This window comes from Photinus pyralis, unplaced genomic scaffold (assembly GCF_008802855.1).
Source record: "Photinus pyralis isolate 1611_PpyrPB1 unplaced genomic scaffold, Ppyr1.3 Ppyr1.4_LG4, whole genome shotgun sequence".
In the NCBI taxonomy this organism is placed as follows: Eukaryota; Metazoa; Arthropoda; class Insecta; order Coleoptera; family Lampyridae; genus Photinus; species Photinus pyralis.
The window spans coordinates 44064836-44091817 of record NW_022170511.1 but is presented as its reverse complement, the minus strand read 5'-3'; the positions used below and the strand labels follow the sequence as shown (position 1 = coordinate 44091817).

Sequence of the window (26982 nt, the reverse complement as noted above, 5' to 3'; positions counted from 1 at the left end):
TATTACTTAACACAACATGAGCAATTTAAATCTCCGACTTCTCCTTCTCTGCTAAGTATTTACTCATTAACTCCAATTTGCGTTCTAACAATTCATTTTTCTTTTTCTCTATGGCTAATTTCTGTTCAGTTAGATCATTTTTCCGTTTCATTTCTGCATGTATTCCTTCCAGAACAATAGATGTAGGTTTGTAACCTTTCTTTTGAACATTAAAACCTTGTGGTGGGTTTTGCGTTATGGTTGTGATTGTATTTGCACGTGGCGCCTCACTAAAACAATATTTTAACAAAAGGCTATAGTTTGAAGACAAAACTTAACCTTGTTGGAAGCACATTTTCATTTTGAGGAAGTGCATTTTCTTTTTGCAAAGTTTTTGTTGCTACACTTGAAGTGAGTACTTCTGGGTAGAATCTTGGTTCCTTCTGAAAGATATCATGCAGCTCATCGTAAAACTCCAATTTCTTATAACCTCGACCTGTACTTTTTGTATGCTTAGCAAAATTTTTATAAGCCTTTTCGAAGCATCGCCATCTGTACTTTACTTGCATAGCAGTGTATTTATATCCATACTCATTTAATTCAGCTGTTAGTTTGACAAACATTTGTTCCTTAGAAATAATTACTCTATCTGAAAAACGTTTCAGATACTTAGGGTACAATTCTATTAATAACTTCTTAGCTTGAAGTGGCCACAGCTGTGGTGTAGCAGAAGAATGTCCTTCATTATCTACATTTAAATTTGATTCTGAAAATAGTAGGTCTTGTTATTATAGACAATTTCCAAGTATACAGTTCCAAAGTGTACTTACCGCTAGAGTTGTCGCTCAATTCAGTATGGAATTCTTCACTTTGAGAAGTAGGATCATATGGGTAGATGTAATTGTCCACTATCCATATGTTTTCATGACCCTCCATGCAGTCATGGTGCTTTGCAGCTGAGGTGGTCAGTCCTACATTTGTGTTGCACACGGAACAAATGTACCCAGGCTGAAAAAATAAAATAATAAAAATCACGTTCAACGACATCAACATAAAAACGCACCTGTTCCATAATTTTTGAAATTAAACGATCGCTAAAAAACTTAAATTCTTTTACCGTAACCTAAAACAACAAACTCTTGACATTTGACGCAACTAGAACATGCTCCCTTAGCATGTGTTCCGTGCGGCAACACAAACTTGACACGGTGTTGACGCAGAAAATGTAAAACGAATAACGTAACGGCAGCCACAGTCCAATTGCGGTTCTAAAACGAATACCCACAATGTGACGAAAGTGACATATAGCGCGCATAGTCAACTAAGGGGCTACCCAACAAATCTTAAGTAACTACTGGTTAGTTAAATTTACTTATGAAAAGTAAATCAATTCTGTCTATTCATGTGCTACTGGCTGTTAAGTAGATACTGAAAAGGTTGGTATGTTTTTAAACGAATAGTCACGCACACCAGTAGGTGAGCGTCAACGTTTTTAAACGATCTGTAATTCTTAGAGAGAGATGCGGCATACGAATGCTAGTATTAAACAAAGATAGTGACAACGTTTACGTTACTTTCTAAGGTGGTTTTGTTAGGTTATATACCGTTTGCGCTTTTACTTGTTCGGTATTAGTTATTCTACGTACCGGTACCATGGATGCAAATACAGGTAAGTTTTACCAATTACGGAATATTCACTACTATTACAACATGTTTTTACAGCTAGTGATAACAAAAAACGGGCACGATCTTCGAATTTTACAATGGCTGAATCAAGGTTACTAGTAGACGAAGTTTGCAAACGGAAAAAAATTATTGAAAATAAACAAACTGATGCTGTGACATGCAAACAGAAAGAGGACGCGTGGATCAACCTCGAAAGTGCATTTAATGCAAACAGCGGATCCACGTTTCGATCAACTAAAATGTTAAAAATAAAATACGAAGGCATAAAACGAAGTCTCCAGCAGAAACGTAGTAAAGAGAAGTGTGGATTATATCGGACTGGTGGAGGCCCTCCCGATACAGTGACCTATACTGACTACGAAGAGAAGCTGCTAGCTATTATAAGTACGCAAGTGGACGGATTACACACGCAAAATGATTGTGATAAAGGTAACAATAAAAAAGACCCTATTACATTATTTACAAAAGTGCTGCAGATTTAGAAATTCCTGTTATTCCACCACCAGAACCAGTCGAATGTACTCAACCGATTGTAATCGATGCACCAATGTCGACAGCAGAACTTAGTGAAGATGAAAGTAATTTGTGGTAATTACAAAGGGATAAATAAGACCTGTATACTGTATATTGTAGGGTGTAATAACATCACCAGAGCTACATCTCATTTAGAACCCGTTGCATATGTTTTGGATATCCCCATCGAGATAGATATGCCAAATGAAGAAGCAACTCCAATTGAAGCAAGTGCAAGTGATGTCGGTAAGTGCTTCCTTTCATTTTAATTCCTTAATTGAAGTGAGTATTTATTGTATCTAGCAACAAATGCAACTGGTTGGCAATCGTGGACCCCACAAAAAATGAAAGAACCACCTCACAAAGCTTTGCAACAAAAAACAAACCGTAAAGCAAATCTAGAACAAAAATTCAGTAAATTAGCAAACAGTAGAGAGGAGCTGGTTAAATTGCAGTTGGCAATTGTGGAATTGGAAAAAGAAGTGCGACAGGAAGAGTTACAACTCATGAAAGAAAGGCGTGAAAGGGAAACAGCAAAGCATGAGTTAGAAATGGAGATCTTAAAATTGAAACAAAAATTATTACAAAAGCAATTATGTTTGTAAAATTTGTATTAAAATTCAGTTATTTTTTAAAGTTACTTTTAATTTCTATGATTGCACAACTGTTCAAAATATTCTAATAACTCTCTTCTATGATGGTGGTTATCATTGTCATTCCTAGGTGGAGGAGCCAGTACATTCTCTATTAGTGGGTCATCCTCCAAATCGTCAATGACATCTCTCTCTTGACGTGCAATGTTATGTATTACTGCTGTGGCGACAATAATATTTTGTGCTAATTCAACACGACACCTCATTCCTACGGATAGTATAGGGAAACGCCGCTTCCAAATGCCAAAAGTTCTCTCCACTACAGTTCTCGTGCGGATTAACGATTCATTAAACAGGGTCTCTATTTCACCTTGGGGATTGTAAATAGGTGTAATTAGATACGATCTGAGGGGGTATGCACTATCGCCTAATAGCAGTCCATTGCCCATTTCCCCATTTTTAAATTGCATTCGAATGAGTGAATTATCAAATATATTTGCGTCATGGCTTGATCCAGGCCATCGAGTGACAATATTTCGTATGTAGTGCTTTGCATCACTGATAACATTTAAGGAGAAATATCCTTTCCTATTTCTAAATGTCTCGGCTTGTTTCCCACCTGGTGAAAAGAAATTATGTATGTATTATTACATGTAGGTAAGTAGTTAGGTACTTAAACTTTGATCATACCTGGTGATTGAATCCGGATGTGGGTACCATCAAGGGCTCCAAGAACTCTTGGAAATGCTGCAATGTTGCAGAATTTTGCTTTGACATTATGTTGCTCTTCTGGATCTCTTGGGAAATAGATATAGTCCCGGCGTAATTGACACAAGGCAGTTACGGTTCTCTTTATTATTTGTGCCGCAGTACTCTTATGTATTCCGCCGAAATCTGACACGGTTATATAAAAGCTTCCACTTGCAAAAAAGCGAAGCGTAAGAAGCAACTGCTGCAATGGAGCTATGGGATTGTTCCTGACAAAAAACACGTAATTACATACCATCATCACAGATGTATACTTTTGCACTTACCTGTTAGTACGAGCCCGAATATCACCTTGTATTAACTCTAATACTACAAGGACGGAAGCTTTAGACAATCTAAACCGTCTTACAAAATCAGTTTCATCCCACTCGTGAAAGTTATCGACGTGACGAAATCTATTAATTGTATTATAGGGTCGCCTTTCAATGTTATTAATAATATCCATTTCGTTAAATAACAAAATATCGTCGATAACGTCCATTGTTTACATACAATACAAAGTGTGAGGTTAGAATAACTGAAGTAACACCTTACTGGCGCATTGAAGTAGCCTATAAGTTTACTTTACCAGTAAGCTATTTACACGCCCCTGTAAATTTACTTGGCTGTGAATATACAGATGTCGCTCTTACTTGAACCAGTAACTTACTTTGAACTTTACTTGAGCTTGAATAAACCGGCCCTAAATCGAATAAAGCTATTAAGTATTGAGTTTTCCATCACAGCTGTTTTGTGTTTTGTCACGTGGATACGGTAACTTTTATGGTTAGGTTAGTGACTTCGCGGTAATTTATTGTGATCAAATGCATTTTGCCATTTTCCAAATTAAAATATGGACGACGCCCATTTGATTAGTCTAGTGGAAAAATATACTTCTCTATATAACAGAAATCACGCTGACTTTAAAAATAGAACCGTCAGGGCAAATGCGTGGGCCACTATTGGTAGTATTTTAAACACAACAGGTAGGTAAATTAATAGGTCTATTTTAGTGTTTTGAAACATGTTCTCTTTTTAATACACAGCTGGCGATGCAGAACAACGTTTTACTACTCTTCGTAATAGGTATAACGTAGAGAAGAAAAAGATGCAAAGCCAAAGATCGGGAGACGCAGGTGGGGTGGAAAAGAAATGGAGTTTATTTGAATCTTTGTCATTCCTCGATACATTTATCATTCGAAGAAAGTATACATGCCAGTAGTTATGAATACTTCTACTTCTACTGTAATTTTTTCATAACTGTGGGAAATATTACCCCATCTTCCTGCCATTCCACTGAAACACAACAAACGCAGGAGTTGGAACTTCCATCGGAAGAGTGGGATACGTACTCTCAAATCATAAGTGCTGATCCACAGCCTAGCTGCAGTAGGAGCGACCCAGAAGAACGGGACCGTTCACCGTCAATTGACACGGCACCAAACAGCCCTCAGTCCCGCTCTACTGCTACAAATCGTGCAAAAGGCTCAAAGTCAAAGGGAAATCCTAACGAGCTTGTACAGACAGCAATTGTGAATGCATTTTCTTCATTGCAAAATGTCATGCAACATTCGGAAACTGAATTAGACGAAGATGATTATTTTGCCAAAACAGTCGCTGCCTCATTAAAACATATTAATGATAGGAAATTAAAAGCCAGAGCCAAAATTGAAGTTTTGGAGGTTTTAGAAAAGTACGAGTCATAATTATAAAGTTATTGTATATATTTAAGGGTTAAATATGTTAACATTAGAAATGAGAATTATTTTATATAGAAACTTAAAACTAAACGTGACTTATTCTACAAACATTTATGAAGAGGGTAAGCTGCCTGCATATACTTTTTCCATTTGCCATGGCACACCTCCTACTTCCGTTTGGAAATATTCAGCTAATTGGTCTCTACACTGAGAAAAATATTTAAATATAGAAATACTAGCTGTAGTAGTAATGCAAAATTTGTCCATAATACCACATTTTTTAGTATAAGTAGTCCATACGCACATTACTTCTAACTACTACAAAAAAGATTTATTGCAAAAGTAATATATACACGGCGCCTAATATGTGCAATCTGAACGGCATTTATTACAACGCACATAACTCTGGTAGTTCCACTTACCACTACTGTAGTGGTAATTTTTAACGCTTATATTGTTGTTATCAACAAATTCCATAGTTAACCATATCGTTGGTGCGCGTTGCAATGTGATCTCTTTTGTTCTAAAACGGTGAATATGCAGATACTGCAGTTCTACCTAAGTACTGTTTTTGCGTTGTTACATTTCAGTTCGTTCGTTGTGCTAAGAAGTTTATAATAGACCGTTATCATCTAGACATCACTAAATCGCAGGTAAGGGCTTATTTATTAAATGTTACATACCTGATAATAATACTTACTAACATCAAGATTTTTTCGCGATGGAAGATTTTTTAAATACTTGGGGTGTCCCAGAACTAGTACCCATTTTTAAAGGTTAGTTGAATGAGAGATGTACATACTATTATACAGCATGCAAGGTGATTAATGATTTGATATGGGATTCTTAGAGAAACCATAACTTTGTTGTACTGAGGAAGTAAAATCCCTACCATTGAATTTGAACACAAAATTGTTTTTTTCTGCACATTTTTAAATTCTGGCTTAGATTTAAGTTCGGGTACCTAGCTTATTTCGCCAATTCAGAAGGAACCTTATCCTTTGAGTTAAAGTAAATGCATAAAGCAAAACTTAACTAAAAGCACGAGTTGCCGAGTTGCGTACGTCTATCAGTATGTAAAAATTATAATATGTAAGATGTGTGTAATCAAAAAAGTAAGTAATTCTTTTCTTAGGGCTCTTTATTGCCCTTTTTCCTTTATAGACAGCCTCTAATTTAAATGGTTTATTCGCCAATAGTATGTATTTACAGTGTATTTGCCAAAAAGTCCCTTTCTTATTAATCACCATGTATGAATCTATGTTTTGATTTTTACTTTTTTCTAGTACCTATATTATTTTGTTTAAATATTGTTAACTTCTGCCTAATGCCATTTTAACGTGGCGCATTGCATTGTTTGTTTAGTATGGTGAAATTGTCTAGCTATTTGTACATTCTACATTTTTTAATAAGACATACACCTAATGAAGGTTTACCATTAGTTTTATTTATCATAAATAAAAATGCATGCGAGCAGAAGGTAACAAGTTAAGAAATGCATTCTGATTTTCTCATTATTGTTTTTCATTATTACTTATTATTTTGTAGAACAGAAAATCGATTTTGATGCTTTTTTATTATTAAAAGAAGAAGAACTCCGTACAATAGTGCCCCAATTAGGTTTATTTTTAAAGATCAGGACAAAGCTTCAAGAACTGCAATTACTGCAAGTATGACAAACAACCTTTAAAAGACTTTACAGTCGAACTTTTGTATAACTATACCCATATGAGATGTTCAAATTAATTTTAGTTTGTTTCCATACCATCATGTAAATTTAAATTTAAAATTTCTCATTTTGGGATGTTGCCATATAGCTGTGGTGCTGAATTATCGTTGTAGAATTAAAACAAAAAAGTAATAAAGGTTCGCGAAAAAACGCAAAATATTACCTTTCAAAATTACCGCTGGTATATCCTGCTTTCCTGCATTAAAAGTAATCTGGGTTAATGCAGAATTTTTTATTCTATCAGTGCTGCTGCTTAATTCCTTGCACACTTTTCATGTGTCAGCAAAAAACAAACACTTTACACGAATTTTAGCTATTTTATCTTTTTTTACCAAAAATTCGATTGTGTGCTGGATATTTCCTTCGTTGCGCATCCAGTTCCGTATGTATATTGCATTTTTATGTTCTTTTCTTTAACTTAGAATACTGAAGTAACACTACCCGATATAGACTTCCATGTTACCGAGCCCTCAACTTCATGTTCGGCCACAACCGTTGATGACAATCAGTCCAATCAGTCTTGTGCGTCATTGAACGCTTCAACCAGTTGTACTAATGAAGAGATCACTGCGAGTAATCATCAGGTAGATCTTATCGATGAAAAGGTAATATTCTGTAAATTCATTCTCTTCAGACTCATCTCCTTGCATACTTAAATTCCATAAATGATGGCAAAGAAATTTTGCAAGCATACAGATTAAATAAAGAACTGAAAAGACGACTTTTAGTGAAACTAATTATTGATAGAGAATTATCAGGGGACGCCAATAGGAGGTACGTTTATGCATAATTTTGAAAAAGTTTAAGTATCTGATTTTTAGCATTTTGAAAAATAGATTTGAATTATTATCACAACAAATAGTTGACATATTCCCTACAGAATCGAAATTCACGTACTATATTTCTCCAAGACGGGATGCCGCAGGCAAACCAATTTCAGCTCAAGGCAAACTTTATGATAAATATTCTAATACTAGAAAAAAATACATAAAGTTAGAATTGGCAGAAAATCGAGGAAAAACTAAGAAACGTAATTACTCAGGTAACATATACCTACAGCCTACAGGTCGCTGAATGCATATTTGCATATTCGCAACATCCGTTTTTCAGAGTCCATAGATGTTCCCGGCGTGCTGACAACTCCTGAAATTGACACTGCGTTAAATTGGTTGCATTTTAATGTGGGAGATTGGCCAAAAATAATATCCCAGTGGAAGCTCACTTCAAGCGTTCGAATACAAACATTTAAAAATGAAGATACTACCATCGATCAATATTTTGACCTGTACCCTGCGTTGAAGATGCCGCTTGGCCATGAACTGGTATTTACGTGTTTATTATAACGATTCTCGATACCGTTTATAATTTTTGTATTGCTGTTACTATTTTTTCACATTTTTCTTTTTAGATATTAATTGACTTCATTACTGTTTTGCCAGCTGTAAACCTAGACATAGGAGTGAAGTGGGATATACTGCACAAAAGTATCATTAGAGTCGGATCTCGTAAAAAATGTCCTATCATAAATAAAATAATAGAAACGCACATCACAGAAAATGAATTTCTAACAATTTCTAAAAGTATACAACTATACATGCATTAGAACATTTACATATCATGTCACTTTTACAGATCAAATTGAAAAAACCGCTGCACTTTTAGTGCTACCGTTACTGTTTCCCAGTATTGTGCGAAAAAAGAAGAGCAAGGATATCCACAAGTATTCGAAAGCAGAGTTGGACTTTGTTATGTACGTTGAGGTATGTATTCAGAAGAAAATTGAGCGTATAAGTATTTGAAAATGTTGTTATAGAAGGAAGAAGACCTAAGGAAAGTTTTAGAAGAACGCGAGAAAAGGCATCAAATACATAAAACAACTGAACAACCGCAGATTATCATTATTGGAAATGTAGCAAATCCTAAGAATTTTGTGAAAATTAATGAAGTTCTGTATGAAGTTGAATGTCCTTTAAAAGCGTTAGATATCTGCTTTAAAAGCTTTTTCGTATTCAATGCGTCCTACCCTGCCAGTTGTGAGCAGTGTTGGGTATTTGTTCAGAAGAAGATATATAATATTGAGACAGAAACCGATCCATCATTTATCTCAACTAATAGTGTTTATTCGGATATACTTCTGGATCAATCATCAACCGTAGAAAATGCTGTGCAACCTGTGCAATCGTCACTACAGTAATAATGGGTTCATCCTGCATTTTGGTATTTATCATACAAATTTAGATTTTTTTCCTTGCGGAAATTGTACAAGAAGCTTCTCAAACATAAAATCTTTGAGAAAACATATTAGAATACATAATGTTAGTACTACTTTAGCTACCAGTAGTAGTTCTGTTGCAATTAATCCAAGTAACTCTAATTTTGAAGCTGAAAGTACACAGTGTGTAGATACCGCTGATATTTCCAAAACATTAGAAATGTCAAATAATGATGATTCTGGTACTTCAGATTCTCCTGTTTTTCCACATACTAATTATTTACACCTAATGATGACACTGTTTTCTAATAAGTATATACCGCGTAGCAGTGTATACAAAATTCTAACTGAAGTGGGAAAATTCACTCAATGTTTATTAGAAAAAATAAAATTAAAATTATTAAATGAATGCGAACAGTTCAATATTTCACAAATTGGTCATAATCGCATTAGGGAAGTATTGGATATTGAGTTAAGTTCTATAGATCACACTTTTACAACTGAATATAAATGTATTAAATATTTAAAACATTTAGGTTTATATATAGAACCGGAAGAGGTCATTATTGGATCACGTTATAGGATGATTAAAAAAAACGGTGTGAAAACATTCAGAAATACTAATGTATCAGCAGTATATATTCCACTGAAGAAAACCATTAAAAAAGTACTTGAAATTCCAGGCTTATTGTACAAAAGTTTGGATTATATGAAAATGCTGACTAGTGATAAAAATGTTATTTCGAATTTTATACAGGGTGAACGATGGAAACATCTCCTACAGTTTTTTGACGTGGGACAAATTGTTATACCTTTGTTTGTATACTTTGACGACTTTGAGTGTGGTAACCCCTTGGGGTCTCATTCTGGGGTAAATAAGTTAGGGGCAGTATACTATTCCATTCCCTGTATTCCACCTGAATTACAGGCGAAATTGGAATACAGATTCCTGGCTACTATATTTAAAAGTAGCGACAGAAAGGAGTTTGGTACAAAGATTGTTTTCCAACATATTATTGAAGAATTAAACTTTCTAAGAACGACTGGAATAAGTGTTGAATTGGACGGAATAGAGCCGATAACCGTATTTTTTCAGTTGGGTGCCTTAATCGGTGACAATCTTGGGCAGAATCAGTTGTTGGGGTTTGTTGAAAGTTTTAGTGCAAATTATTGCTGCAGATTGTGTAGGGTACCTAAACACATTAGAAACGGTTTATCCTTTGAACAAGTTGAACATTTAAGAAACGAACAAAACTACGACATCGATCTGCAAAAAAATGACGTGTACAGTACTGGAGTGAAGGAGCTATGTGTATGGAACTCTGTGCGTGGTTTTCACGCTGTATATAATTTTTCCTGTGATGTCATGCATGACATGTATGAAGGTGTTTGCAAAACTGATTTCGTTTTTATTTTGAAACATTTTATATCCACAGTTAAATTATTCTCGCTAGACACTCTTAACTATCGAATAAAAACCTTAAATTATGGTCCTCAAAGTAAAAATTTACCTCGTCAAATTTTTATGGACGATCTAAACAATGACAAATTGAGATTTTCGGCGTCCGAAATGTTGTTTTTCACCAGAATGTTCCCCATCATAATAGGAGATTACGTTCCTGAAGGTTATATTGTATGGGATTTATATATATTATTACGAAAAATTGTAGACATTGTTAGTGCAAAGAGACTACAGAGGGAAAGTTTTCAAGTGCTTTCTCATCTTATAATGGAACATCACAATCTTTACAAGCAATTAACAAAGAAAAACTTTACATTCAAAATGCATGTGATCACACATTATCCCACCATTTTTAAAATGTCGGGTCCTCTAGATTTACTGTCGAGCATTAGATTTGAGGCCAAACATCAGGTTTTTAAAACATTTGCTAATGTGAACAAATCAAGAGTAAATCTTCCACTCAGTCTAGCGATTAAACACCAAATTAATATAGCCTGTATGTTTTTACAATCGGAGAATCAAAATGATGCAGACCACTCAAAAACGCGATCTTTAAAAAATACTGATTGTACCGAGTATAATTTTCCACTGTTGGGCACACCATCAAAAAAATTTATCCTTTCTTCCCATGTTATGAACAGTATTATATACAAAAAAGGGTCCGTTATTGTATTTTATGATAACAACCTAGAACCATATTTCGGTCAGATTGTTGACATTATAACGGATAAGGTTTCAGTGTGGTTTATATACAAGCGATTTCAATCTTGTGGCAGGTCTTACCATTACCATAGTTATATTGTTGAATTGACCGACACAGAATTAGGTATAATAGAGGCTAATGCAGTTTTATTAGGCATAGACTGTATTTTATTCAAAAAATCTAACTTAACCATGATAAACTTACCTCATCATATTTAAAAAAAAAACGTTTGAAAGCTTCTTATACAGTGTCTTTAATAATGATCATCAACATGTTTTCTTTGTAGAAGTATATTTTATTGTACATGTATAGTATTTTACAGTAATTTTGCAATAAGATATTTTTATGTGATTTTGTAATAATATTATGAAATAGCAATGTGATACAACTTACTTATTGTTTTATTCACTTATACCCGCTCTTCTGTATCGTATACTAAATAGTAAAGTTGTGTGAACGTATTGGTTGTAATGACGTGAATTAGTTGGCAGAGTTTTATTTACTACGTTAATGTAAAGAATTGGCCAGGCATTATGTTAGATATAACCATTTGAATGCACGTACTTACATGTACTGCTAATAACTACAATCATTATTGATGCAGCAGTTTTTACCACTACATAGGCATTGAATTTACATTTACTGCCGATAACCAAAAATATTTATTTTAGTAGTAGTTTTTACCACTACATAGTAGTTTATTTTACATTCTGTCAAGTACTAAAGTGTAGTAGTAAAAGAGTACTGCTTGTAGTATTTGGCGCCTATTTAACCACTACAGCTGGTTAACCTTCAACCGATAACGGGTATATCTTTATTGTTTATTTTTCTCAGTGTATTACTACCAATTCTTCTATTGAAATTGTTTGAGCCAACTCTGGCAATTGGTTTTAAACCAGTATTACTATTCCTCCATTCACCATCATGGAGAATGCCCTCGCTGTCTACAAAATCACTGAAACCATGTGGCACATAAAATTTTTTATTGTGAAAGGTTTTCTCTTCATAATCAATAACGTAATTGTGCAGCACAATGGTGGCCTTCACAATTTCTTCGCAATTGGCTACATCAGCTACAATAGTTTTTCTTAACACCCTCCATCGTTGAGCCAAAATACCAAATGCATTTTCTATGCATCTCCGTGCCCGTGATAATCTATAATTAAATACTCGCTTTTGTTCTTGTAAATGTTCCCCAGGATATGGACGCATTATGTTGTCATGTAGTGGGAAAGCCTGATCCGCAACCAAAAAGTATGGGAGGACTATGTTACTTCCAGGAAGTCTGCTGGGATTGGGTATTGGCAGACGTTTTTCTAATAAAGAACTCCCAAATCCACACTGTCGAAAGACCAGCCCATCATGATTTGACCCTGCTGCACCAATGTCGACCATAGTGAATCGATAATGGGCATTACAGGTGGCCATCAACACAATACTACAATATAAATTAAAGTACATTATTTGCCTTTCATTTTGAAGAGATTTTTCACACCTAAATGATTTTTTGTAGCTAAAAAATTGTGACCCAGAATGCTGGGGGCATTGGATCATAACATGCTTGCCGTCAACAGCACCGATGCAGTTGGGCATGTTCCACTTTAAATAAAATTCAGCTGCCATTTTTTGGAAATCTTCTGTTGAAGGAGCCCGTAAATAAATGGGTTGCAGTTGTTCCCACAGTACCTTGCACGTTTCTTTAATTATGGAATGCACTGTTGCCTTTCCAACATAATAATTCCAAGCTAACTCCTGCATAGATGAACCTTGAGAGAGAAAACTACCACAAAATATTTATATAGTCATATACTCATATATTTATTAAATACTTACTGCAATGTTATCATTAAACGTTCTTCTGGACTTATAAAAATTTTGTTTCGGGGCTGTTTTCTCAAAAAAGGCTTAACGATATTCAATAGGTACTCAAAACAGGTTGGACTAAGCCTCGTATATTTAAAAAATTGGCCTTCGTCATTCCTTGCACTCATGTCTTAAAGCTTCTGTTTACACACTTGATACATAAATAACTATTAAGATTGATACTGGCGCAATGGTAAATGTTTTACCACTTAAATTATTTCAGTCTTTAGGTATATCGAGAAGTAAAATTATGGAGTCAAATACAGATACAGGTGAAAAATTAAAAGTAGTTGGTACTTGTAGCATCCCATGTAAAAAATCCAACACACTTTATAATTTAAATTTCTATATTGTAAATTCAAAATCTGAGGCTATTCTAGGATTAGAATCAAGCATAAACTTAAAATTAATCATGAGAATTGAAAACTGTAATTCAACGTACCCGAAAAGTTGCTTTACCTCTAATGAATGCTTTAAAAGAGAGTTTGGATAACCTAGAAAAAACAAAAATTATTGCAAAAGTACAAGGTAGTTCAGATTGGGCAATGCACTGGTAATAGTTAAAAAGCCAAACAATCAATTACATATTTGTCTGGATCCTCGTGATCTAAATGTTTCTGTTAAACGAGAGCATTTCAAAATACCAACACTCGAACAAATTACAGGAAAATTAGCTAGTGCTAAATATTTTAATACGCTTGATGCTTCCCAAGGGTTTTATCAGATTCCTTTGGATGAGGCCAGCTCTAAGTTATGTACTTTCGGAACACCATTTGGAAGATACAAATTCATACGTCTTCCTTATGGAATCAAATCAGCACCGGAGGTATTCCATGCAAGGTTTAAAGAAATTTTTGATGTTGTTGAAACTGACCATTTACCATTAATAAATATTTTCAAGAAACTTCTTAATAAATGTCCAGCACGATTACAGAGGATGCTTCTTCAAATTCAAAAATATGACATAGCTGTGAAATATAAACGAGGAAAGGATCGGACATACCCAGGCGATGTCCTTTACCATATTTTAGTTACAATTAGCAATACATGTATGTACTATATGGTCTAAGGGCGTAACGCTTCTGTCGATTCCGTCACACAGTTCGCACAGGCTTCAACCATTAGATGTTACTTTCTATGGGCCATTGAAGACAGCATACAACTATGAGTGCCAATTATTTATGAGGACAAATCCCAATCAAAAGCTAACTCCATCTGATCTACCAGCGTTATTTTCAAAAGCATATGGTCGCGTAGCAACTGTAGAAAAGGCGGTTAAAGGTTTCGAGACAACTGGAATATTTCCGGTTAACCCAAACATTTTTCCTGACGAAATTTTTGCTGCATCGGATCTACTCACCAAAGAAAGAGACAATGTAAATCCTGAAAGTGAAGGACATGTGCAACAAAATTTGCCGGGAAAAAATGATAGCACAGATAAACGGAGCTTTACAGATAGCTCGTCCTTATGGGCGACTTGTCGCGGCTAACGCTCGAGAAATGGAAAGATTTTTTAGTAGTATGGAAAGATTTCGTTGGTTTTGTTGGTGGCGCGAACGTCAGTCTCTCGTTTTGCGTGTACTTGTAACCATCTAACGAAGTTTACGCTCGCGTGGAAATTAAATACTAGTGCATCAAGTTAAATTTAAGAATGCCGTTAGCTGGCGGAAATAAGTGTATTTATATAAATTGCGATAAAACTCGTAGAAATTTTAAAGGACTAAAATTATTTTGTTTTCGTAATCATCCCGAATGGTTAAAAAATTGTGGTAAGTACCTATAAGTTGTAATAATTTGATTACAATTTACCGAATAACTTTTATATTGAAAAGTAACAATATGAGCTCGGATTATGCATTTTTAATTACATAGAACAATATTTTTACATGCATATTTGCATTTTTGAACTTTCCATTACGGACTATACCGGGTGATCCAGAATGACTGCGGACAATTTGAATTTCCCGAAAAACAAACCGTTTATAAAGTTAGTAATATGCCAAATTTCATTTATTGTGTGGTGGATGAACTAGTTATTATTGGGCCTTGTGTGTTCGGGGAAACCACGACCGCCAGCGTGTTAAGTAAAAATCAGTAACTATTTAAAGCGCCAAATTCAAACTGTCTGCAGTCATTCTGGATCACCCGTTATATGAAAGTGTACAAATCTTAGTGTCAACCCTAATATAATTTTATTATTTTTAGGTAACGCAGATTTGCTAACTCTATCTCCGACTTCATTGAAAAAGAAGTTTGTGTGTCAATTTCATTTCAAAAATGAAAGCATTTCGGCTTCTGGTAGATTATCAAAATGTGCTGTACCAATTCATTTTAAACATTCTGAACATGGAATGGATGCAAATGAACTTAGCCCATCAACATCTTTAGCATCTACATCATTAAAAGTTTTAACTCCAAAACGCAAATATGTGGCAAAAAATTTACGTTATTCACCAAAAATCTTAGATGAATCTGATATAGACGTGTCTTTCTCTGTGTCTCTACAAGAAAAGGAGTTGCTCCATGATGCTAGTGATTTTCCTTCGCCAAAGCCACGCAAACGAAAATTAATTTCTAACGATGAGACACCAAAAACAAAAAAAATTAAAAAATTATCACGTCACGTCCAAGTTCAAAGTAAGTTACTAGCAACTAAGCGGTCCCAACTGTCAAGACTAAAAAAATCAAAAAAAAAATTTATCTATCGGAACATTGCTGATACTTTAAAAAATGTGAAATATCCATCTGCAAAATCAAAAACATTAGCACTAATGCAAATGCGCAACAGGAAAACCACCTGGACAAAGGACGAAAAAGAGCTGGCAATATATATATTTTATACCTCGCCAGCCTGTTATAACGCAATGAGAAGGCAAAAAATTGTTTTGCCTGGATTGAGCACTGTGAAGAAATGGATAGGGCAGTCAAATTTTTGTCCGGGTTTCAATGTTGATTTTTTAAAACAAATATCTATAAAAGCTAAATCTGTGAGAATAAATGAAAAAATTGTTGTATTGTGTTTCGATGAGATGGCAATAAAAACAGATCTGGAATATTCCAAATCTTTGGATATAATCGAAGGGCTTGAAGATCTTGGTTATTTGGGCAGAAAAGATAGAAAGGCTAAAAAGGCTCTTGTATTAATGGTTAGAGGGTTATTCAGTAAATGGAAATTACAGATCGGTTATTTTCTTGTCCACACCGGTATTTCCAAAGGGAACTTAATTTCGATTATTACTACCGCTATCAGCAGCTTAAAAAAGTGCGGAATTACAGTAAAAGCTGTAATTTGTGATCAAGGGACAACAAATGTCTCCGCCATTAAAGGTTTGGGAGCAACAATTGATAAACCATTTTTTACCATAGAAAGTGATAAAATTTTTTGTTTTCTACGACCCACCTCATTTATTCAAAAGTGTTCGCAACAATTTGTTGAATGGGTATTTCCAATATCTATTTCCTGATGACGACACCATATTTAATGTGAAGTTTGACGATATCGTAACTGTTTACAATTTAGAAAAACAAAATAAGTTAAGCAGATTATTAACAAAGCTAAGTGATGTGCACATCAATCCTAACTCTTTTCAGAGAATGTCTTGTAAATACGCGTTGCAAATTCTTAGCCATACCGTATCTGCAGCAATCAAGACATACAGGGTGATTCCTATAGTACCTGCCACCGTTTGGGAGCGTATAGGGGGTGCTTAGGGGAGTATTTTGATATAGGACACTTGGGGTCGGAAATCTAAAATAAGGGCGCCAGAACCAATTTTATCTTCTGGAATTTCACGCCTGTATGTAGGCAACCCAACCGACCGACGTTTCGCGCGGAGCGATGCAGAGCGAGTTAGCGCGAGGAAGCGACATGGGAGGGAAGGAGGGAAAACGACAGTCAAAAGCAATACGTTTACAAGTGTTCAACGTGGCCACCGTTGTTCTCAATGCACTTCCTACATCTAGCCAACTATTATTACCCAGCAAACCAAATCACGTCTTTTTAACGTCAAATATTGGTAACTTTTAGACCCGAGACGTCATCAAAATGACGTATATCTAACGTTAAAATTACGACAATATGTCCCACAACGGTTACGTCAGTCTGATGACGTTGTAGTTTAGGGAATCTGCTGACGTTAATTAAACGTCGTAGCTGCTGACGTTGATTAAACGTCGTAGCTGCTGACGTTAATTAAACGTCGTAGCATGATCACAAATACTCACGTTTCACCACACTACGAACGTCACAAAAGCGTGATTGGTACGTTTGATACCCACTTATTTTATGATTGCATTTTCCTGTTATAGCACCCTTAAACTAATACTAAATTTGTTAAAACCAATGCAGTTGTTATGGTATTAGTTTTAACTAATTTAATTAGTCAAGGGTTTCTAAAAAGAAAACAAAGATCATATCTATAAAAAAGAGCAATAATATTGCATACCTATACTACAGTCACAGTTTCTTTCTTAATGTGTTGCTTTCCATTTTTACTGATGCTAAGTCTCTATAGTATAGAAAAATTGATTTGGGTTAGGTAATACATATATGTTACGAGTTTGTAAAATTTCAAAAAAGTTAAAAATTTATTTGATTTTTATATATACATATTTTATGGTATAGTAGGGACAAAGAACAATGGCATCAAGGCCCACAAATAAGCATAAAAAGATCAAAACTAAAAAAATAAATCTGTATGCTTACATTATACAGTTATTACATCATAATAATTATAGTTACTTATACTATATTGTGTACACCTAATCATAAAAGTTGTATAAAAATAGCTTCTGATACGAGCCCCGTTTCAATGAGGTTGGCCCATCTAATAAAAATGTATTTTTTTTAAATAAATGTCATTTTAAAAGAAAATATGGTAAAATTAATACAATTTAAGATAATAAAAAATTAATTTTAAAATAGAGAACTATTAAAGAAAAAGAATACAGTGGAACTCCCATAAGTCGAATCTCAAGGGACGCAAAAAAAATTCGTGTTAAAGAAACTTCGAGTTTAAGAACAATTTATTAAAATTTTAAGGATCAAGGAACTCACATTTTTATTCGAGTTACAGAAAAAATTGACTAAAGGGAGTTCTACTCATGGGAGTTCCACTGTATTATGTAACTAACACAAAAAATTGACAATAATTTAAAATTTACATTATCATTTGTAACAAGCCATATAGTTTTGAAATAGTGACATACACATTTAAGTTGGTTTGAATGTATATTTTGTTACAATCACGTTTATTAAAATTCGAACTTGAAAGCAATTAAAACTGGAAATGTCAATTTCTCTAGGAATGTGTAAGGAAACGTAAAATATAATATGTTAAAGAGTAGTTTATTACCTTATTATGACGTAAAGTAGAAAAATTCTTGCATTTGGTAGTTGGGCCAAGGTTACTGAAACAGGGCTCATATTAAAAGGCTTGAAAGTTATATAGGGTTACTTAGTTACTATACTGTTGTGTGTAATAGAGGAAGACACACGAAAATATGTTGGGTATAAGGAAATACAAAACATTTGCTTTTTATGTCCGTTAAATTCCAAACCTTCAATTCTGATAAACTATGCACAAAACTTATATGAAAAAATTTTTTTGAATCTACTGGATAAGTGTAGGCAGCATCATATTTTGTAAACATTTTTCCGATAATAAATATTTCATTTTTTTTATTTAACAAGTTATGTACTTGAATAACTTCATTGGTATTAGTCAAACAGTAACAATTGGCATGTGAATATTGGTAGACAGACAATATAAATTTTTCACCCTCAAACTTTTTAAATTGCTCGAAGTCTTTATATGCAGGTAGTACAGGTCCTAATTTATGATTGTACAAAAGACGTGAAATTGTTTTACAACTCACTTCATGATCTTCTACAAAATTTGATTCAATAATTCGATTATATGCTTGTGTCAATGGATTGTTGCTACTACGAATTAATCTTTTAAGTTGGCCTAAAAAGTTTTCATATCCGAAAGCAGAAATATTATCTAAATGACCATACCTATTAGCATCATCACTTAAATGAGAAACAATGTGAACATTGTAACTCAAGAATTCCAAGCCATATAGTTTCTCACTGTGGGATGTAAATGTTTCAAGAAATTGTTTTGCCAAATTTGTTCCCAGTTGCTGACACAAAATAGGCGAGCAAAGGATGACCAAACTGCAGTGAAATAGAAGAAAGTGTTCATACACAGAGACTTTTACTATATCTTTTAATACAACTGGGCCTAGATATAATAAAAATGTTCTGTATTCTGTAGCTTTCCAATGTGCTAATTCCTTTATACTTCTTGGCTTGCGATTAATTTCTATGGGCACAAATTCTTGTAAAGACAATAACTTTTGTGATAAATTGTTAACTAATCTAGACTGCAATCGAACCCGAAGAGATCCACTAACCCATGAATTTAATAGTTTTCTCATTACTCCAAGACATGCTGCATGCATATAGTCTAGAGGGAATTGGGACACCATGCCAATACCCAATGAAGTTAATGGTGAAACACCAAGATGATGCTCCTCATCCTCTTGATTGAAAAATGAAGTGTCAGTTCTTTTACTAGCATTTGTATGCCTTAACACAACCCTTTTATTTACTAGTGTCCCATACTCTGTACATCTATCGCATGATGAATATCCACCGTGCCCTTTAACACGTTTTATATAGGCACGAGCGGGAGCATCGCAAATAAAGCTATGCACCTCGATATCATAAAATTGGGTGTGGTGCATTAAGCCATTAAGCAGTAAATCTTTGAGATCATGAATGAAGCTTTCTAAAAAAGTTTCTAAGGGAGAGGGTTTTGAAACGCCACAAAATAATCCCACCACAAAAGGTTTTTGATTGCAACTATTTTTTATCATACAGAGAATAGGCCAAAACTGTTGACTTGTACTGTGAAAAATGGGAAGCCCATCAATGTTAAAAGATAAAGAGATTTTACTAGAATTAACTTGATGTTTACTTAAGTGATTACTAATGCATTCTTTCATATTGAAGTGAATATACTTTCCATTATCTAAATCCTTAGTTTTTACAGAACGTGGAGTTTTTAGCAAACTTCTACAATCAAGTGGCAATTCGGGATGATATACATGTAATATATGCAAAAGTGATGTAACAGAAGAATGTGGAACATTTTCACTTGCAGCCCAAATTTGTAATTTTTCTGTTAAACTTTTAAGTGGAGCAGCAGTTGGTTGATTGACGGAGTATGAAACATAAGGCACATTATCGCTCAGGCAATTTTCTGAACTGTTTGGCGAGTTTGAATCACCATATTGGGAAAGTCTACTATTGTCTAATACAAACATGCTTTCTGCACTACTGCAGGAAGCTGATTCAACAATATTATCGGCATTATTAGACTGTACATTTAAAAGACGAGATGCTTGCAGTTGGTCTAATGCTGCTTTTACTCTTCTATTTATCTGTCTTTTACCAACAAATGGTTTTAATTTATATTTTTTTGGCATAGTTAATTATACTATAAAAACAAATGAAGCTTTCAAGCTGAATAATATAAACAAAATATTTCTATGAAACTACTACTTACCCACTATTTAATAATATAAATATATATTTTAATGCTATACCTATCACCTATTCGGATTTGTTCCCTAGCTCTCTCTGCGTCGGCTTTAGCCAATTTTTAATGCAGTTTTCTATTCTTGGCTATAGTTGAATGTTTTTGACTGGTCTAAACAATGGGCCACTTTCACATTTTTTATTTATGTGATAAATCAATGCGGAACATAAAGAAATACCAGTATGCAAAATTTCACAATCCTAAACACACAAACTTTTAAATTATCTAAAGCAGTGTTTTTCAACCTGTGGGTCGCGACCCCTAGGGGGGTCGCGAAACTTTATTAGGGGGGTCGCCGACAAAAGGAAAAAAGCAAGGTTCTACACTACAATAGAAACACAATTTCAGTGAGAAGGTTGGGATTGTTTATTTTCCAAAAGTTTTTCAAATCGTGGTGCTATTTTAGAAACATTAATAATCAAATCATTTTCTAATTGAAGTCTATTTCTCTTTTTAGTTTTAATGTCCACCATTGAAGAGAATGTCAGTTCGCATAGGTATGAAGTGGCAAATGGTATTAATAATTTTAGAGCTTCCCTTGCCAACTCAGGATATTCTTGTTTTCTTTTCATCCAAAACACGTCGACACTTTGCGAAAGAAATTCCATTTTAAGCATACCGTCAGCGGCTAAATCTATAAGATTTTCTTTAAGATTTGTGTTGAGATCAGCCAGTTCTATTGACTTATCCAAGAATGGATTTAGAACCCATCTATGCCCATTGTCAGCTTCAGAGTGCAAGTCTGGAAAGTATGTTGATAGTTTCTCTCGCAAATTATGCAAGCTTTGTGTCATGCAAGGAATGTGAGCCCTTACCACAGATTGATCTGTTGCATTATCTTCAACAATCTTCTGAATACATGGAAAAGACTCAAATGTATTGTTTTGCAGAGAGGTTGACCAGAAATGAAGTTTTGCATGAAATGCTTTGACTTTATCTTTAGCGGTTAGAATATTTTCTTCTCTGCCTTGGAGATTCTTGTTTAAATTATTAAGGTGGCTAAAAAGATCTGCCAGAAATGCTAACTTCAAGAGCCAAACAGGATCAGAAAAATGATCAGCATATTCGGATTTAGCATCTTGTAAGAACATTAACAATTCAGCTTTCAGTTCTAGAACTCTTGTCAATACTTTTCCTTTGGATAGCCATCTAACCTCTGTGTGATAAAGGAGATTGCGATGAAGCGAATCCATATCTTCACAAACGATTCTGAACAGCCGGGTTTGCAAGGCTTTACCTTTGATAGAATTCACAATTTTTATTACCTCCTTAAGCACGTCATTTAAATCAGAAGGTAAAACCTTAGCTGCTAGAGCTTGTCGATGAAGAAAACAGTGTGTCCATGATACGTTTGGCATTATTGATTTTAATTTCGCAACGAGGCCGCTATTTTTTCCAGTCATAGCTTTAGCGCCATCGCTACAAACAGCGATACATTTTTTCCAATCAATGTCGTAGTTGCAAGTACTTTCTAAAAACATATCGTACAAACACTGGCCAGTAGTGTTTGCAGCAAGGGCTGCACAAAATAAAATTTCTTCCATGATACTGTCATCGGCTTCAAAGCGCACAAATACTACAAACTGAGCACAGTCGGAAACATCTGTCGATTCGTCAAACTGCAAAGCAAAATGTGGGCTCTTGTTTAATTTTTCGACTACTTGCTCTCGAATATCATTGGCCATATCGTTTATTCTGCGTGAAATAGTATTATCAGAAAGTGGTATGCTTTTTAACTTATTTGCCTCCGGTTGGCCGACCATAATTTCAACCATATCTAGAGCTGCTGGCAAAATAAGATTTTCTGCAATTGTGTGCGGCTTTCCTGCTTTAGCGACTCGATATGCAACTTTGTAGCTAGCTAATAATGTTGATTTGTTGACAGTGGATACCTAAAATCAAACAAAAGAATATAAAAATAAGTAGGTAGACTTGGGTTGAACTTGAGCGTTTTTCAACACTACATGGAAACTAGTACATTATTTTATTACCTGAATCATAGTATTTTGCTGCTGACTAAGAACTTTCAACTTTCGTTCAAAGAAATCCAACGGCTTATTAGCTTCTTTTTGATGCTTGGTTGTGAGATGCCTCTTAAGTTTTGATGGTTTCATACTCTCACTTGATAAAACATCGCCGCAAATTACACATTGAGGTTTATTATTTATGGCTGTAAACCCGTATTTCAAGTAATTGTCGTCATAATGTCTCTTTTTTTTCGGTTTTGATGCACCTCCGCCACTGGCACTCATATCAGATGTTGACTGGGACCTTTTGAGAAACTTATCCATTTTGCAAGCGAAAAAACAAAACAATCACGTCCGTACTCAACGGAAACGCGCACGCAATTAGGAGTTGAGACAAAGAAAAATTCTGCGCTAGCGCGTTCGGCGCCGCTCGACCGCGGCGACAAATTTACCTGGTACTGCCTTTCATCGTTCTCGCGGCTTCTTACAGAGTGTAGGTCTTAATAACAAATACGGGTACCAAATTAGAGAAAATCATACGAAGTCTTTTTTTTAAATTACTAACATTTTGTCGGTCCATGGCTCAAGGGGGTCGCTAGAAATTTTCAACCTGTAAAGGGGTCTCGTTTACAAAAAGGTTGAAAAACACTGATCTAAAGATAAGTTTTTCGCGCGCTTGGAAATCATTTTAAACGCTAGATTTTGCCGGCACATGGTTGTGACGTCACAACTGTGTAAAAGTTCAGTGGCGGTATACTTGCATGTATACTTCAATGCGATGATGTAGCGTATGCGTTTGTTGTTGCTTACGTTTTCTCCTGTGTACCGTGAAATATATCGATGTCTTTCTGACGGCACGTCTTGAGACGGCCCTTCCCCTACGCACTTCGCTTCGAGCTTTGCATGACAGCAATACTCGCGAGCATTGCACGAGTACAATTTTTACCCTTCACGTGCAGTCCTTGTTCGAAGTACGCCAAGTGTAGTTACGTTAAAAATCGCAGATTAATGATGGTAATACGAGGGTAATAAGTAAAAAACAAGCAGCAGCAATAGGTAGTTCTTTTAGATCATAATGAAAAAAGTAAAATAAGAAGAAAAAAGGTATCGAGTAGAGTAAAGGAGTGGTAGGTATAAAAAACGAGGTGCTGCCAATCATATTTATCTATTAATAGAAATCAATGTAAATCACTCTGAAGATTACCAAATTTACTTCCGGATGCATATGCTGACATTAAATATATACTTAATTGTTGAAATTAAATTCGTTAAAATGCCTACAATACATTTTTCTGAAAGTGGCATTGAAAGTTTTACTGTCTCATTCCATCCAATATAATGAATATATTGTCTTATTTCGAACCTTGTATTCATGCTCGTAATCAAACTACACATTGCAACTTTTAAGCGCGCACAGCTTCGCGCCGCGGCAAGTTTTCCGACAGATTCGAAAACGTCAACACGACCCAAGTTGCAACAAAACAAAGTGCTGCTCGTCTGGTCCCTTATTCACGTTCGAGCTTTGCATGAATTCATGTTGGGCAATGTTCGTACAGGCCAAGCTCGAAGCGAAGTCCGTACGTGAAGGGCTGCCTGAAGAGATTAAATGTGGAACATTTTTAGTCCACCTAAAAATACACTATTCGTACTAATTTTTTTGAACTTTCTCTATCATGTCCCCACCCACACACACACATGCACCCTTTATCGTTTTTTGCGCACAAGACACAAAACAAACTTGACCTGGCGGACCTCTACAAACCTGGATCTACGAACACAAGAATGTAAACAAATATGGCGACCACAGTTGTGACGTCGCACCAATGGCAGGGCGTTTGCAGCTGACGTCATATTTAAAGGGATTCACAGTAATTGTTTTTACTATTTGTTTAAAAACAAATGATCTTTTTCAAAAATTAGTATTCGCCTCATGTATGGCGTATATAGTACTTGCCACCTGTGCAAATTTTTTGCTAATAACGAAACCTTGCAAGTAGCCCATTATGCAATTATAACTCTAAATTAGAACACTAGCGTTAGTTTGTTTATTGGCCAAGATATATAATATAGCTACAACTGTTTACAATTTGGTCAGACATCAGCCATCTGATAAAGTTAATTATCGTAAAAGCAATTATAAGCACCAAGTTCTGTTTAATGCACAGTTTAAAAAATGTTTATGATTTTGAAAACGGAAGTTTTTTTTAATGCTACAACAGATACAATATGAATATTTTAAACCTGTATAAATATATTAATTTTCTCAATTTATTATTATTTAATACAATCATACTTACTGACAACAATTTCCTTTAATTTTAAATTCCCAAACGCCTTCTTTTTGTTTTTTCCAAAAAAATTAAATTCACTTGCCAAACTATCTTCCATTAAGGTTTTTAATATTTTATTGGTTATGGAAACAACTCCATTCCCACCCAGTTTGGAAAGTTGCATTACCTAAGATACAGAGTTGAAAACAAATTATTTTACAATAAATTATGTAAATGCCTACCAATCGTCTTTGAAGACCTATATCGGAAGATATTAGGTTTTCCATTTGCTCCACATCTTCAACGGTATGTAATGGAAACTGAAATTCATCTCCAAATGTAACGTCCGCTAAAGGATGATGTTGTTGTTCCAGAAGTTTTAAAATTTTTTTGTTCTGTTCATAAATTTTTAGGACATGCGGTAGACATGAACACTCTATGAATAGCATATTATTAGAAATGTAGCCAATATTATTTACAAATACCTTTAAGATCACCTTGACTATTCTCCACAGTAGGAGTACTAAAACGAACATTTGTTCTTGATGACGGGGTTATTTGTGGGGTTGATGGGCATTCATTTTGCCTTATAAAACCATTTTCTTGGCCTAGAAAAGTATGCATACATTTTATTCACTGTAAAACTCCTGCGCATTTAGTAAATAGGGTATGTAACGTACCATTACTAATCTGCTTGGAAAATTGCCAATTATTACGAGGTGGTCTTTCATCGTTAGTAGAGGTATCGTCTTGATGATCGCTCTCTGCGCTGCCACAATCTTCCTCAATCAAACGTGACGGTTTTGTGCGTGCCCTTTTTCTCGGAGCCTTCACCTCATCATCCGACTCAGTATGTAGATCAGATGTAACTTCTACCTTCTTCAATTTCCTTTTCGCAACTTCAATATCATCTAAAGAAAATATGTTGTAAAATCTAATGTTCTAAACAAATGATGGGTTTGTTCCTACAAGGTATCGGAGACTTGTTAGTTTTACTGTTGGAACACAAAAAATGCAAATGCGACAATTGTCGGTTTTCGACTAATGTAGAAACAAACCTGAATTCAACAAATTCAAGTCAATAGGTATAGCCCTTCCTTCATATTAAGGACGTCGCTAATCCGTACCTATTCGCTTTTTTAGCATTTTCTTTTCTCACATTAAATAATATTGACCAGGTCAACAACCTTCATACATGAAAGTAATGGAAACATGCAACATAAAAAATGTCTGTAGGTACATACCAGTGTAATAAAATACACGTTTAATTTTATATAAATTCCAGCTGCTGGTATTAGATTGATCGCAAGTCAAAATTTTGTAAAATTTTTCTCGATCTTTCGTCGGCGGCCAGTACGTTTCGCGTTTACGTGGTGTCAGCCATGCCGTGTTTACAATAGCCACGCCGTCATCGTCGTCAAATTCCACGATTGAAAACATCTAGGAATTGTAATAATAAACTTTAAATTTTAAGTCAATTTAAACTTACTAAATTTGTTTACCTATGTCCAAATGTTCAATTCCAACAACAAAATAGCCACTCGCCACTTAACTACAAGGACTCGTTTCACGTTTGACAAATCTGAATATTCTGAAATAGGGATCACATTCGCGTTTTCCGGTTTGTTATTTGTGCGCATGCGCAACGTCCGATACTGATTTAACTTCATCTTTTATTGGATGTAGGCAAAAAGGCACATAATTATTCTGTAGATGTAGGATGTTTGGAATAAAAATGACTGCAAGGAAAAACTCTTCATTATTCTACTTTAGCATATTATTACATAATCGTTCCATTAAACAATAACGTCTCTTTCACGTCGTTTTTGCTGTGTTCACAATTACGTCAGCTTTTATGACGTACAATGAATGTAGTTTTAGTGACGTCATCAACGGATGACCGAAAGACGACGTTACTAAACCGTCACCTGACGTCATGTGGTTGACT

At 34.8% G+C, this 26982-nt stretch overlaps 5 protein-coding genes across 7 annotated transcripts; 1 reads left to right on the top strand and 4 right to left on the bottom strand.

The window, feature by feature from the left end:
• Positions 1 to 4: 4 nt before the first annotated feature.
• On the bottom strand, positions 5 to 1317 carry LOC116169881. Of its 3 annotated transcripts, XR_004145105.1 has the most exons (5): positions 1043 to 1317; positions 810 to 987; positions 470 to 745; positions 319 to 422; positions 130 to 269 (listed from the first exon to the last, which is right to left on the bottom strand). XR_004145105.1 is itself a non-coding variant. In XM_031486064.1 (4 exons), the coding sequence occupies exons 1-4, from the start codon at positions 1049 to 1051 to the stop codon at positions 26 to 28; spliced, it is 858 nt and encodes a 285-aa protein (XP_031341924.1). In that variant the 5' UTR covers positions 1052 to 1314; the 3' UTR covers positions 5 to 25. The 3 variants fall into 3 exon arrangements, 2 of the variants coding, with proteins under 2 accessions (XP_031341924.1, XP_031341923.1); XM_031486064.1 differs by having other exon boundaries at positions 5 to 269; positions 319 to 745; positions 1043 to 1314; XM_031486063.1 differs by having other exon boundaries at positions 5 to 269; positions 319 to 745; positions 810 to 1314.
• A 56-nt stretch (positions 1318 to 1373) lies between these two features.
• LOC116169165 lies at positions 1374 to 2825 on the top strand. The gene is made up of 5 exons (XM_031485190.1): positions 1374 to 2094; positions 2142 to 2243; positions 2299 to 2424; positions 2482 to 2722; positions 2816 to 2825. Exons 1-5 carry the CDS (start codon positions 1743 to 1745, stop codon positions 2823 to 2825), a joined length of 831 nt encoding a protein of 276 aa, XP_031341050.1. The 5' UTR covers positions 1374 to 1742.
• LOC116169164 (putative nuclease HARBI1) lies at positions 2822 to 4020 on the bottom strand. Its single transcript, XM_031485189.1, has 3 exons — positions 3806 to 4020; positions 3462 to 3748; positions 2822 to 3390 (listed from the first exon to the last, which is right to left on the bottom strand). The coding sequence occupies exons 1-3, from the start codon at positions 4018 to 4020 to the stop codon at positions 2822 to 2824; spliced, it is 1071 nt and encodes a 356-aa protein (XP_031341049.1).
• A 16962-nt stretch (positions 4021 to 20982) lies between these two features.
• LOC116169864 (SCAN domain-containing protein 3-like) lies at positions 20983 to 23323 on the bottom strand. The gene is made up of 2 exons (XM_031486045.1): positions 22789 to 23323; positions 20983 to 22689 (listed from the first exon to the last, which is right to left on the bottom strand). The coding sequence occupies exons 1-2, from the start codon at positions 23086 to 23088 to the stop codon at positions 21142 to 21144; spliced, it is 1848 nt and encodes a 615-aa protein (XP_031341905.1). The 5' UTR covers positions 23089 to 23323; the 3' UTR covers positions 20983 to 21141.
• Positions 23324 to 24220: 897 nt separating this feature from the next.
• Positions 24221 to 26955, bottom strand: LOC116169163. The gene is made up of 7 exons (XM_031485188.1): positions 26537 to 26955; positions 26279 to 26474; positions 25715 to 25945; positions 25520 to 25642; positions 25277 to 25470; positions 25062 to 25221; positions 24221 to 24357 (listed from the first exon to the last, which is right to left on the bottom strand). Exons 2-7 carry the CDS (start codon positions 26472 to 26474, stop codon positions 24221 to 24223), a joined length of 1041 nt encoding a protein of 346 aa, XP_031341048.1. The 5' UTR covers positions 26537 to 26955.
• Positions 26956 to 26982: the final 27 nt, after the last annotated feature.